Raw genomic sequence first — 15,309 nt, forward strand, 5'->3', positions numbered from 1 at the left:
TCTCATATCCATACACAAAAATAAATTCCAATGGATGAAACACCTAAATGTGAGATAGGAAACCATCAAAATCCTAGAGGAGAACACAGGCAGCAACCTCTTTGCCCTCAGCTACAGCAACTTCTTACTAGAAATGTTGCCAGATGCCAGGGAATCTAAAGCGAAAATGAACTATTGGGACTTCATCAAGATAAAAAGCTTCTTTCTGCACAGCAAAGGAAATGATCAACAAAACTAAAGGACGGCCCTCGGAATGGGAGAAGATATTTGCAAACAATGTATCTGGTAAAGGGTTAGTATCCAAAATCTTTAAAGAACTTATAAACTCAACACCCAAAAAACAAATAATCCGGTCAAGAAATGAGCAAAAGACATGAATAGGCACTTTTCCAAAGAAGACATCCAGAAGCTTACAGACACATGAAAAGATGCTCAACCTCACTCATCATCAGCGAAATACAAATACAAACCACAGGTGTGAGATACCACCTGTCAGAACGGCTAAAATTAACAACACAAGAACCACAGGTGTTGGCAAGGATGCCAAGAAAGGTGAATCGTTGTGCTGTTGGTGGGAATGAAAACTGATGCAACTACTCTGGAGAACAGTTTGGAGGTTCCTCAAAAGGTTAAAAATAGAACTACCCTACAACCTAGCAGTTGCACTAATGGGTATTTACCTGAAGGATACAAAAATACAGATTTGAAAGGGTATATGCACTCCAATGTTTATAGCTGCATTAGCACAATAATAGCTAAACTGTGGAATGAGCCCAAAGGTCCGTCAACTGATAAATGTATAAAGAAGTTGTGGTATGTCTATGTACAGTGGAATATTACTCAGCCATCAAGAAAATGAAATCTTGCCATTTGCAACAACATGGGAGGAGCTAGAGTGTATTAAATGTAATACACATTTAGTCAGAGAAAGACTAAATGATCTCAATCACTGTCGACTTTAGGAAAGGAAACAGATGAATATAGTGGAAGGGCGGGGGAGTAAAAAAAGGGAAGAGGGAAACAAGCCATAAGGGAATCTTAACCATAGAGAACAAACTGAGGGTTGATGGAGAAAGGGGAGTAGGAGATGAGCTAGATGGGTTATGGGGATTAAGGAAGGTACTTGTGATGAGCACTGGGTGTTGTATGTAAGTGAATTCTACACTGAATTGTATGTCACTGACTTCTACCCCAGAAACCAATATCAAACTGTATGTCAACAAAAAAAATTTAAAATAAAAAAATTATGTCCTTCTTCCATAGTTTGTTTTGCCAAACATTTTCTGTTTTAGCTAATATATTATTTTTTTTTAAATAGGAAGGTTAAATCTGTCTAGTTATTAGGATGCAAAATTGCAAAGCCTATTTCTAATTATTTGTAGCACAGATTTATCTGAATTCTTGCCATAGAGATTTGCATCCTGTTATACTGGATTTTTGCAGCTGTCTGAGTTTCTTTCTGGGACTGTTGCCCACCCCCCAGGAGCCCAGCTGAAGACCATGCATAATTTGAGATTGCTGAGAGCAGATATGCTGGACTTCTGTAAGCACAAAAGAAATCATCGAAGTGGCGTGAAACTCCATCGACTCCAGACTGCCCTGTCACTTTATTCCACATCTCTGTGTGGCCTGGTTTTACTAGTAGATAATCGAATCAATTCATATAGTGGTATTAAGAGAGGTAAGTTAACATTACCTTATTTATTTCATTAAATTTCCCCCTTTTAATACCATTCTTACAAAGAAAGAATTTATAGAAAAGCAAAAAATTTAGTTAGCCTTAGTATTTTAGTAGCCAAGCAACACACTTACCCAGCCATGGCTGTTTTAGATTTCTTTCATACTTTAGCAGTGGTAGATTGCTTCAGGATATTGACTTTCTCTTAAAATTCTATTATATCCTAAGTACTGCTCTTACAAGATTCTTGCTTCAAGGCATAACAAAAAGAATAATCAAGATATAAACGTATTCAATTCAGAAGCCGATCCTGGCTCCATGAATTTTAGTTCATCCCTTTGTCCTTTCTTCCTAGGATTTTAGATAACATATTTCTTAAATGTGCCAGGTAAAATTCTAAGTTCCCTCTGTACAACTCAGTTTGTATGATTATTTTAAAAATTTTAGATATATATATTGAAATGTATACATTTTTAAGGAAGCTTGAATAGAGTTTATTTACCATCATAACTATAAGAACTGTCTTTTATTTTTTAGCATTCGGGGGACTGGATGATGATTAAAGTAACTGTTATTTAAAGAAGGTTTGAAATTACCTGAAAATTTCCTTATCTATTAATTGTTTACTCTTTTGAGTGAGAGAATAGGTTTCTGATTCCAACAAAAATCACTGTCCCCTAACTTAAGACATAATTATTGAAAGGGCAAGTATAAGAAATCATACTTACGAATTTTATATTTTATTTCTACTCGTTGTCATTTTATAAGTAAATACTAAATATTTGATAGTTCACTTGTAGAAGTTTATAAATGTTTTGGGTCCCTTAGATTTTGCCACAGTTTGCCAAGAATGCACTGACTTCCATTTTCCCCGAATTGAAGAGCAGCTGGAAGTTGTCCAGCAGGTGGTACTTTATGCTAGAACCCAACGAAGGAGTAAGTTGAAAGAATCGCATGGTCAGTAAAACTCAAATTTTTCAAAAGTTCACTTTCGGTGTATTCTGTCCCTAAGCACTCTAATAGCATATGGACCATTATTAAAATACAGAAAGTTGTATTGGTGGAAAAGTGGAAGAAAGAAATTGAGAACAAAATTTAAGATCTTCAGAAGCTTGAATTCTGTTCTTAATTTCCTTTTTGCATGATTTTGTTCAATAACCTTAGCAAAACTGTTTTAATTTTTTTTAAGCAAAAACTGTTTTTAAATTTAAATTCTGGGGGCGCCTGGGTGGCTCAGTGGGTTAAAGCCTCTGCCTTCGGCTCAGGTCATGATCTCAGGGTCCTGGGATCGAGCTCCACATCAGGCTCTCTGCTCAGCGGGGAGCCTGCTTCTTCCTCTCTCCTTCTCTGCCTGCCTCTCTGCCTACTTGGAATCTCTCTCTGTCAAATGAATAAATAAAATCTTTAAAAAAAAATTTAAATTCTGTAGTTAAACTTGAAGTACTCAGTGGAAAATTGGTGGTCTTTTGATCCAAGTTCTATATCTTTAAAGCGGACATAATTGCTACCTCGAAGGGCATTGAAGTGATAGAGTAAATGTTAGCACAAAATATATACTTATTATATGTTCCATCTTTGATCCTTCTTAGGTAGCAGGAAGTCAATTATAAGACTTGTTTTTGATTGTTCTTTTGAAAAATTACTATGTCCAGAACTATGTCCTGCTTTTTTTTTTTTATTGTTTATCCACAATATAAACATCCTTTCTATTTGAGAAATTTGCTGGAATGTTATTTTTAAAGCTATAGAAAATGTTCACGGCATTGCTCTGTAGAAGATTTCTATTTATTGATAGACTTAAGGGAAGATATGGGTAAAGGAAAGAATTTTGGCTCAAATTATAGAATAATTATATTTTTTAATTGAAAAATATAAGTTTAAAAAGCAGTTTCTTTATAAATTAAATTGACACTGTAAGTTTGTTTAATTAAGATCTAACTCTAAGGGTAATATCCATTCAAAAATAAATGTAAGCTGTGTGTTTCTTGTTTTTCAGACATCTCATATTACACAGGCATAAAATTGCAGTAGATGTTCTTATTTGGCTTTAATGCATACTCAGTATTTTATTTTATTTTTTTTCAAAAACTTGATGTCTTCCCCCAAAAATAAAATATGGCAAGTTATTAAAGTAAGGCTGCTCAGACTTTTAAATCTGCTTCTGGTAGTCGGATGTCTCTTTTGTTGGTTTGTTTTGCGACTTCAGTGTTTAAAAGAAACCATCATAGTACTTTTGGTTCATATGTTGTGTTCTGTAGTAAGCTAAGAGATAATTGCTTTATCTTTGCTTGCTGTCTTTGTTCTTCTCCCAGTAGAAATTGTAGAATTTCTCCCTTTTTCCTAATGCTAAAAGGTAGCATTACTAGACTTACTTTGATTAGCATTCACTATGGTTTCTATATTCAAGAGACTTTTAGAAACTTGTTTTATTTTTTAATTATTTCCTAAATAGGTAAAACAATCTCAAGATTCACAATTTAAACTGTACAAAGAGCATATAGTGAAAGTCTTCATAATTGTCCACCAGCCATTCAGTGCCCTTCCCAGAGTCAGCCAAGCCTGCCTTGTGACGTCCAGACCTATGCTAATCTGTGTATCCATGCGTGTATGTGTGTGTGTGTATATATTTTTCCTTTTTACACAAGTGGCATCTTTCTCTGCACACTTTTCCATACTTTGCTTTTTTTTTTTTTTTTTTACTGAATATTTATCTTGGCCATCATAGCATATCAGTGCATAAAAAACATCCTTACTACCTTCCCACTGTCACATAGTAGTCCCTTGCAAGGCATCCTGTTTTTAATCAGTTCCATGGTAGACATTTAATCTGTCCCAGCATTTTTGCTATTATAAGTAGTAATAAATACATAAACCACCTTATGCGTACATCATTGTGCACATGTGAGCATCTCTGTAGGCAGCGACTCCTAAAGAGACCTTACTGGGTTAAAGGGCGCATACATTGCTAATGTTGATAGTGTTCGCAGTGGCTCTCCATAGCAACACCGCTAGTCTGTATTCCACTCTAGGGACTGTGGCTTTGCTGTGGCACTGTGTGTCACATATGACAGAGCCAGGCTGTATTAGGAAATCATACAGAAATGTATCCGAACAAAGGACCTTTCAGAAAATTCCAGTGTGTCCTTTTACTCTTCTATCATCTTCTTCCTCCATCTCATTCAAACTAGCAGTGATGTAATCAGAAACATCTTAATATTATTCTTAGTAGGGACTAAAAGCATGGAGATTGAAATCATGACAGGTGTGGGAGAAGGAGGAGGATTCTAAGTATATTTATGAGAGATAGAAAGTGCAGCAAATGACAGGAAGTTTTCAAACCACATACAGTTAAGGCAATGTGTGTAAATCATGGTATTATTTTGTTCTTGTTCAAGCAACTATTTTGTGGTTTAAGTGAGTCAGTGAAACAAGCAGGTCTATAAAAGACAACTTTCTGAAAGGAACCCACATGTCGTCATAGAAGAACTCTGTGAAAATACTTTCTCCGTCTTTTCCTCTTCCGTGTACACCCACGTATTTGTTTTCCATGTTTACATCCTGATACTCAAGTACCTGTTTATTCTAAGGCATTCCATTGTTTTCCTTACTGTGTTCATTATATTAGGATCTTTCTATTTCTACAATCCATGATAATAAGCCAAATGCAGTTTTGTTTCTGTGTACATGTTATATAAAATTTTTAAAAAATGAAAAATAGTCATTTTCTTAATATTACAAGGTATTACCATTAAAACATGGGGAGGGGAATAGACAATGACCTCTTATCTCTTATTCACTTAGTAGGGATTCTGTTTGTTCATACCCCATATGAACAAAATCACTAGAGCCCTTATTTATCATTTCTTTTGTTTTCTGTGTTATGATCATACATTTATTCAAAGCCTGTCAGTTACATCACACTGTATGAGAGATAGACTATTACAGTAAATACAGATTCTGGCAACACAGAGTCTCCTCTCTCTGCCTCTCTCTCCCCCTGTTGATAAAATATTTGCATTTATAAGGTACAATGATATAGTCAATTATTCAAAGTAGTCACTAAGTAAAAATATTAAGTTACTTTCATTCAGAACATTTTTGAAAGCATAATTGCCCTTGGTATTTTCAGTTTACCCATTTGAAGTCTGGCTGTTTTCAAGTGATACTCTGATGGTAACAGCCATTCCAAATAGTTGTGTATTTAATTGGAATACATATACACCCTCTTAAAGATAGCTGCTTTGAATACTAACATTCATTCTGCATTTTTGAGTTTTGGTAGAAGATACATCTGAATCTTCTAGGAAGTCTATTAAAAATACACATACGTACATAAAATAATTTGTGTCCAAGTATAATGCATGGTCAGTTGTGTTTGTCTTATTTTAACAATATTTATCCTTCCAAATAATATCATCCCTTCTAGAAAGAAAGAACAACTATTGACTATCTAAAACAAAAATTTCCCAATTGAAACAAAGTCTCACGTATCTGTTTGAAATAAATTGCATATGGGGACAGATAAGAAATGACAGATTTCAGAATGGGCTGAATATCAAGTGATTCCTGGTACTACTAACCATTTGCTTGTAGTCCTGAACAAGTTATATCACCAACAGTGACTCAGAATCTAAAAATAAAGATGACCACACTACAACTATCTAACAAAGTTTTTTTTATGTGTAGTTAATTTAGTGCCCTGAACCTCCTAGGTGAAAAATAGGATAGTGGCAGGTGGAATGCGGTTAAGACCATAGTGTTTGGAATCTGGATATGTGAGTTCAAGACCTGGTTCTGCCATTTACTGTGCATCCTTGGTTAAGGTACTTAACCTGTCTAACCCTCCGTTCTCTCATATTTACAATGAAGATAGTAACAGTACCTACATCATGAGGTTGCGTTTTAGGAGTTTTGTGAGAATTAAATGAGATGATACATGTAAAATATGTATCGGAATGCCTGGCACCTAACTAGCCTTAGCAAACTTTTGCTGTTACTGTGATTTTTTGGGGAGCCTTAGAATTAATGTGCTTTCATATGTTGTTATGTTCTTTCATGTTGCATTATCTCATGAGTAGATTCTGGAAACCGAAATGGAGGAATTGACGATAAGGCTAAAAATGCTGACAGAAACTATTTAAATATTTTACCTGGTAAGTAGTATTTTATTTGAAATTGCAGTTTTCTTATAATCACGTCCATGGAGATCAGAGATTTGAAATAGAAGTTTTTATGGTGTATACGTTATAAGAAGTTTGTCAGTGTATCACTTTGAAACAACATTGTATCGACAGAATGTACTTTCGCGGATGTTCTGCAATTTAAATCTTTATTCTTATTCTAATTCTGACTTTCTAGATCCATACAATAAATATTGTTCAGACAATTGCATAAATTTGATAGCATTTGCTATTTTAAATTTCTACTGTTATACATTGTTTCTTAGTTTCTTAAATGAAGCGAGAAGTCATTTTTATTTATTTTTTTTTTTAAGATTTATTTTTTATTTATTTGACAGAAATCACAAGTAGGCAGAGGCAGGCAGAGAGAGAGGGGGGAAGCAGGCTCCCCGCCGAGCAGAGAGCCCGATGTGGGGCTCGATCTCAGGACCTTGAGATCATGACCTGAGCCGAAGGCAGAGGCATTAACCCACTGAGCCACCCAGGCGCCCCGAGAAGTCATTTTTACTGTGAAATATAAACAATACTAGAGACGGAAACAGTTGAACTTGTAGAAAAAATGTGGGTCATATAATTTACAATCTTTCTTACTTCCACCTCCCCATAACGGTTCCTATTTCCCATTTCTTTAGTTTCCTTTGTTGTTTTGGATAGATTATATATCAGCTGGAAATTCAAGCTCTTGATCCTCTTCCAGACTGAATTCACTGTGGTGACCCTTGTAGTGTTTGGATGACAGAGTATGTAGCAAGGAAGGCATATCTCTTCACAAGCATAAAGTCTTTTAAGCTAACTAGTAAAGTTTGCATTTCCCTAAATAACTAGGTTGTTCCTTCACTGTTTCTACCCCAGATTTTCTACATGTAGGTCACATTCCATTTAATGTAAGCAAATGGCATATCGCTTTCTGGTATCCATCTTGGCAGTCCCAGTCATTTAGCTTGTGGTCATCAGCTTCCGAACTCCCTCCCACCTTCAGAGATCCTACCTTCGTGGGTAATGTTAGAGGCAGGATTGCATCACCACATGCTGTTTCCTCCACTTTGTGGAACAGGAAACTGTCCTCCTCTCTATCTAAAAATACCTTCATTGAGACAGGATTTATTGTATTTCTCTGCACAGATCCATAATTTAAATCATCCATATTTTGTGGCTTTCTTAAAATGTGCCAATCTCCTTACCTATTCCGGAGGTACTGATGTGTGGGTTTTTTGCAGCTTACCTCTTTCTTGCTATATTTATTTCCTTCCTTGCTCCTTTTTGGGAAGAGCCTATAGGTTAGTATCACAACCACTAAATCAGGAGGATATGTCATAGTGAGCATTAGAAAACGAGTACCTAACTATTGGATTAGATACACTGACAGCATCTGAATTTCCATTTGTCCAACAGCAAGAAGGTTTACCAGAGATAAAGAAAGATCCAAATCACAAATGCTTTTCAGTTTTCAAGCTAGAAAACAAAAGTTTTATTTATATATTTGTATATTTATATATTTGTATGTTTATATATTTCATTAAGTATTTATGGCTTATATCATCTAATTCTCACAACAACTTAGTAAGGAAAGCAGTCAGGCATTATTTTTCCCATTTTTTACACGAAGTACAGAAAATCTATAAGTCAGATTGATTTGCCCAAGATCACTCAGCCAATAAGTGCATAGTGACCAGACTTTCTCAATACCCAATCTAGTCCTTCTTCTGCTATATCATATTATTTTGATGACCACTGCTAGCTCATAACCCCCATTTCACTACTGGGTAAAACGAGGCCAAGAGACAAGTCATGTAAGGTCAAATGAAGCAGTGCCAGTTTGGGGATTAGGAGCACCTGACTTGTTCACTAAGTCATCTGCCTCACCACTGGACCATAGCCCATATTTAATGCTGCCACTCCCCTCATCGAAATGATCAGTTGGAGCTGAGGTAGTAATGTACTTCATTGGGCCCAGAATGATACTGTCTCGTACGGTCTGCCAAGTTTCTGATAGGCGGTCTGCACCTTTTATTGCCTTCCTGGGAAATTGTAACTGTACTCTTCCACCAATTTTCCTTTTCCTTTTTTTTTTTTTTTTTTTTTTGTTTTTGTGTAGTTTATTTTGATGTCTCTGTTACTATAATTTCTTTTTCTGCTTATCTAGTCTTTTATCTTAAGTCAAAAGAAAAAAAAAAGGCCTTTGCATGGGGCCTGTCAGTGGCATCCATGGGTACAGCTTACAAACACTGGTAACTACGGATGAGTAGACATTGTGCTAATGTATGTCTAATACTTTTAAGCATACTATGAGTTTTATAAGTCAATATAAGTAAAATCCTACAATAATGACTTTGAAGCAAGGGGAAGTAGAATTTGTGAGGACAGGGGTTAGTGATGGAAGTATAGTTCTTAGAAGAGCAAAGCTTTCCTAGAATTTTCATATCAGAATTTCCAGGGAGGCATGTATGCTTATAAAAACATAGTCTTTATAAGCTTGTATATTTTACATATTTATATTGAGAGAAACTGTAGAATATAAAGGCCGTTGACTAGTGTGGCTACATAGAAAATGGAGCAATTATAGGAAGCATTGATTTTAAGCCTTGTCTATAAACATTTGTTCATCCAGTCATTCAACAAATACTAAGTACCTTCTATATAGCAGGCACTGTTCTGTGTGTTGGAGATAAAACATAATACAAGATAGACAAAATCCCTGTAGTCATTGAGCAGAAACAATGGTCTCTTTGATTTAAAAAAAAAGCTTTTGCACAGCAGAGCAAACAGTCAACAAAACTGAAAGGCAACCATAGGAATGGGAGAAGAGATTTGCAAATATCTTATCAGATAAAGAGCTGGTATGCAAAATCTGTAAAGAATTTATCAAACTCAAAACTCAAAAAAACAAAAAATCCAGTCAAGAAATGGGCAGAAGGCATGAACAAACATTTCTCCAAAGAAGACATACAAATGGCCAATAGACACATGAAGAAATGCTCAACATCACTCAGAGTCAGGGAAATGCAAATCAAAACCACAATGAGATACCACCTCATGCTGGTCAAAATGGCTAAAATTAACAAGTCAGGAAACAGCAGATGTTGGTGAGGATGCAGAGAAAGGGGAACCCTCCTACAGTTGGGAATGCAAACTGGTGCAGCCACTCTGGAAAACAGTATGGAGGTTCCTCAAAAAGTTAAAAATGGAGCTACCCTACAACCCAGAAATTGCATTACTAGATATTTACCCAAAAGGTACAAACATAGTGATCCAAAGGGGCATGTGCACCCCAGTGTTTATAGCAGCAATGTCCACAATAGCCAAACTATGGAAAGATCCCAGATGTCTGTCGACAGATGAATAGATAAGAGAGGTATGTATGTATGTGTGTGTATGTGCATGCATGCGCGCACACACACACACACACACACACATATATAAAATATTACTTAGCCATCAAAAAGAGTGCGATATTGCCCTTTGCAATGACATGGATGGAACTAGAGGGTATTATACTAAGTGGAATAAATCAGAGAAAGACAAATACCATATGACTTCACTCATGTGGAATTTAAGAAACAAAAGAAATGAACATAGGGAAAGAGAAGGAAAAAATAAGAGAAAAACAGAGAAGGAGGCAAGCCATAAGAGAGTTGTAACTTAAGGAACCAACTGAGGGTTGCTGGAGGGGACATGGATAGGGGTTGGGATAACTGGGTGATAGCACTAAGGAGGGCACTTGAAGTAATGAGCACTGGGTGTTGTATGCAACTGATGAATCACTGAGTTCTACCTCTGAAACTAGTAATACACTATGTATTAATTAAATTGAATTTAAATAAATTTTCTTAATAAAATAATCTCAAATGAAGAATTTCAGTGCTGAGAAGAAAATAGAACAATGTGGAGAAAAAATAAGGGGTGTCCTATATCAGATGGGAGAATCAAGAAAGAGCTCTCTGAGAAGGTACTCTTTGATCTGAGACATCACTGGTGAAAAGAAGTCAGACATATAAGAATCTTGGGGAAAAAACTTGGTCAAGGCAGCCCTGATTTGGGAATAAGCTCTACGTGTTTGAAGAACTTTACAAAAACCTGTGTGGCTGCGTCAGAGGAGACGGTGAGACAAGAGGGCAGACAGATACATAGGCAGTATCCCGGTCATATAGACCATGGGAACCACAGTAAAGAGCTTGGATTGTCTTCTGGAAAAAGTGTGAGCCTGCTGGACAATGTTAAGTAGATGAATGATATAATCTGATTTATAATGAAATTGTTTGGGCTGCAAATGTGGAAATGGTTTGTAGGTAGGAAAGATGAGAGCAGAGAGGTGAAGACGCTTTGACAAAACCCTAGGTGAGCGATGATGGTGGCATGTACTAGGGTAAGAGTATGAGCTAGGGTAATAGCAATAAAAATGGAGTGCCTCAGGTTTGAGATACTTGTTGGAGATATTATTGAAAGTAGTTGATGGTGCACTGTACTGTGGATTAGGGAAGAGATACCGAGATAAAGAAGGTAATTAAGGGCAACTTCTGTGTTTCTGTCCTGTGCCAGTTAACTAACTGAAGGGAGATTAGATCCATGAATTGAGATGGAGAATGCTGATTTAGGGTGTAAGGAAGAGAGGTTATCAAGCAACCTGTTTTTACATGCTCACTTTGAGTCAAGTAAGACATTTTGAGCATTTACGTAAAAATAGAGATAAATACTCATTTGGTTTGCTTACTACTTAGTGGTCACTTCAGGCCAATTTGTGAACCTAATGCAAAATTGGCTATTGTCTCTTTTTTTCATCACCTCTCCAAGAATGAAGGAGCAGTGGCTGTATTTGCTTCCTGAGCCCAACATAGATTCCTGATACACCTCTCCTAGTTCAGCTCATTGACTGCCATATAGTTCCTTATAAAGCCCACTGATGAATGAGATTTATTCATTTGAAAATCATACTTTTATTTGGTGTTCCCAGGAGAATTTTACATTACACGGCATTCTAATCTCTCAGAAATACATGTTGCTTTCCACCTTTGTGTGGATGACAATGTGAAGTCGGGAAACATTACTGCTCGAGATCCTGCCATTATGGGACTTCGAAATATCCTCAAGGTTTGCTGTACCCATGACATCACAACAATAAGCATACCTCTCTTGCTGGTGCATGATATGTCAGAGGTAAGCAGGTAGAAGAATAATACCATAATTTTATAAATATGTTAACCATCAACATTGCGTAATAATAATAATAATCTACTTTACATTTTAAAAGCACTTTTTAAAAATAATCCAATGGACCTTTGTATCCCCTATATGGTTAATAGCACTGAGTGACATATGATACAAAACAGTAATAATCCTTAACAATTTATGTCCAGAGAATTATAGCCTTAACCTATATAGTAAGTAGACTAGAAAATCAAAATTAGCTTAAGCTTTGGATAAGACATATGGCCCTACTCCTCCCCCTTCTCTCCCTCTTCCTCTGTTTTTGTCTTAAGTAGCATTAGAATTACCTCCACCTTTATATTTGGCCTACACTAACATTAAAATTAGTTTGCATTCTCTGAGTATGCACTAATAGGCAGCAGAGAAGGTGCTAGATAACAGGAAGAAATGGGCCTCATTTTAACATTCTCTCAAGGCTGCTCGAGGATGCATTTTGGATAATACAGTTGTTGGCTTCCACAGTTAAAATATGGCATAATCATTGATTCATTTTATTACGTACTGTGCTTTGTTTTATATTTCGGAAAAAAGTCTTCCCATGACTGTTTGCTTTCTCTTGTTTTCCTTCTCATCCACATAAAAACTGGTTAGAGAGGATAAGCTGAAGAAATAATGCAAAGACCAAAACTCAACTTCAAGTAATTTGGAGAAACAAAGTAGCCTCAAAACAGTGGGTGCAGGCAAGTGCTTTTGGGAGAGCTAGTGGTCAGTCTGGTGATGAAGGACCCGTATCAGCAACCTGGGACCCTCTGGTTCAGAGGTGGCTTTTTTTCTTTTCTTTTTTTTTTTTTTTTTTTTAATAAAATGGCTCGGTGCGCATTGTGAATGTCAGGAAGGAAGCCTGTCCATTGATTATTAAAACTTATTTCCCAAAATAAAAGATGTATAAATGCTACTTTTTAGAGCAAAACATTTCAATTCATTCATCTTAAATGCAGTACCCTATGTAAACACACACACAAAATCAATTCCAGGTAAGACGAGGTGGATTTAAATGATTTACCACTTACATCCCATTTGTATTTTCATCAGACATATTGTTTCAATTAAGAGAATTCTGGCTCCATCCTATGAAAGCTGCATCAGACTGCCTAATCTGTCACCATTCACTTATGTAGCCTAAGTCATACCTAATATGGTATCAGGAGAGATGAACACACATGGTTTGTTTGGGGTTTTTTCAACTGTAGCTTTATAAAGTTTTAGTTCCACCAAGGCATGTTTAGCCACGGTTATCATCACTAACTAGTCCATCTATAAAAGTCTTTGGAGAATAACAAAGAAAGTTTGTGATGAATTCCAGCCGCAAGGAAACATCCGAACATTCCTGCAGCTGGACTCCTGGTTAACCAGTTTATAAAAATGGTTTTATGTAGGTGGGAAACAACCTCAAAAACAGTATTTCCAAAAGTCACTAAGTTTGGATTTACTTCCAGACATCTGATACTACTAGCATTCCCTCTCCCACAATGTTACAAAAGTTACATGTTTTAAATTGGGACAGCCAGCTGCAGGACATTAAGTTTGTTTCCAAAGTGTCCATTTTAATTCACAAAAGTATATTGAGCCACCATCCTCCCATTTGTTGTATTTAAACACCCATTCAGGTCAAGAAGTTTATTCTACAAATTCAGACAACACTGCACAGGATACAGAGTTAATCTTTGTTTTAGTTTTCATGCAAGGGTCCCAAAGCATTTTCAGGTGTTGTTTACTTTCTCTAACAAACAGAATTTCTAGACACTCGGTTACCACATTTTAGTGTGTGCACAGTAATGACCATAGTGTCTGTGGTATTTAGAGCTGTAGAAATTAATTGCAGTTCTAAGGAAAAAAAAAAAAGACGGTAAGGAAAGAATAATCTATCGGCAAGAAGAGAGACATCCTGATAATCACCAGGTTATCCCTATAGATATTTGTGATCTAAGATACTGTCATACCGGAGCCAATCTAACCTGATGGGTGTAGAATGAACCTGCAAGTCAAGAATCCCACGTTCCTGATTCCCTTTTATTTTTTACTGTTAACTTGTTCAACAATTTGGAACTTAGAGCTTTGAGTTATTATAATTGTGGTTGATGAAGATGTTATTTGTTTTTAAATTTTTATTAGAGTAGAATACACATATAGAAAAGTATACCGAAGTATATAGCTCAAATTTTCACAAACGTAACACCCCTGTAACCAATACCTAGATCATAAAACAGAACACTACCACCACCCCAGAAGAACCCTAACCCTTCCAGTCTCATAAACCACACTCTCTCCATGAGGGTAACCAATTCTTTTTTTTCCATTTTGAAAAGCATGGATTGCTTAGGCTTGTTTTTGTGGTTTATATAAGTAGAATCCTATGGTATGTACTCCTGTATCTGGCTTCTTCCACTCCATAATTATGTTTGTAAAATTTACCCACATCATTGTCTATGGTTGTTCATATTATTCTATATTACTCTGCTGTGTGACAGGACCACAATTAGCAATGCATTCTACTATTTAGGGACATTTGGGTAGTTTCTAGGTTTTGATTATTATGACTTATGTTGCTATGAACATTCTAGTAGGTAGATTTTGGCATTTCTATTAGGTATATACTTAGGGATGGAATTGTTCGGTGTCACGGTATGTGTATGTTCAGCTTCTGTATTTACAACCAAATAGTTTCCCAAAGTGGTTTACTTAACCCATTGTTTCTGCATGTGAAAAATCAGAAAGCCAGATTGTTCCTCACCCTGAGATAATAACTAAGAAACTGATTAATAGGAGTATGTCAGGTCCCTCAGAGACATATACTTGAGAGTAAAGAATAGTCTTTCAGTTTCTCCCATGGGTGTATAAACTCAGAAAATAAATCTTTGGTTACGTTTATTCCTATGTATTTTATGGGTTTTGGTGCCATTGTAAATGGAATTGATTCTTTAATTTCTCTTTCTGCTACTTCATTATTAGTATTTTTTGCATTTTTCTGTTTTAATTTCTAATGTAATAACTACCAAGAGATAAAATCCACATAGGCAAAAGCTCATTGGTGTCCTCATTGATTTTTAAGAGGGTAAAAGATCTCCCACCTCGGGGTCCCTGCTTCTCGGGGAAGACTCCCTCTGCCCGTGCTCATGCTCCCTCTCGTTCTCTCTGTAAAATAAATAAAAATATTTAAAAAAAAAAAAGAGTGTAAAAGATCCTAAGACCCAAAAAGATTGAGAACCACTCTAATGAAATAATAAATGTACATTATAGTTTTGAAGACTT

The 15,309-nt window shown here is 36.0% G+C and overlaps 1 protein-coding gene across 2 annotated transcripts in view; it reads left to right on the forward strand.

The window, feature by feature from the left end:
* CUNH12orf4 (chromosome unknown C12orf4 homolog) overlaps positions 1-15,309 on the forward strand; it is a 40,371-nt gene that overhangs the window by 22,776 nt on the left and 2,286 nt on the right. Inside the window, exons 8-11 of one of the 2 annotated variants that reach the window (XM_032874829.1) lie at positions 1,484-1,681; positions 2,507-2,635; positions 6,757-6,831; positions 11,807-12,009. In XM_032874829.1, the coding sequence (XP_032730720.1) occupies positions 1,484-1,681; positions 2,507-2,635; positions 6,757-6,831; positions 11,807-12,009 (605 nt within the window). The remainder of the gene's footprint in view (positions 1-1,483; positions 1,682-2,506; positions 2,636-6,756; positions 6,832-11,806; positions 12,010-15,309) is intronic. The other variant, XM_032874830.1, reaches the window with a different exon arrangement.

This window comes from Lontra canadensis, unplaced genomic scaffold (assembly GCF_010015895.1).
Source record: "Lontra canadensis isolate GAN:19392208 unplaced genomic scaffold, GSC_riverotter_1.0 scaffold53, whole genome shotgun sequence".
In the NCBI taxonomy this organism is placed as follows: domain Eukaryota; kingdom Metazoa; phylum Chordata; class Mammalia; order Carnivora; family Mustelidae; genus Lontra; species Lontra canadensis.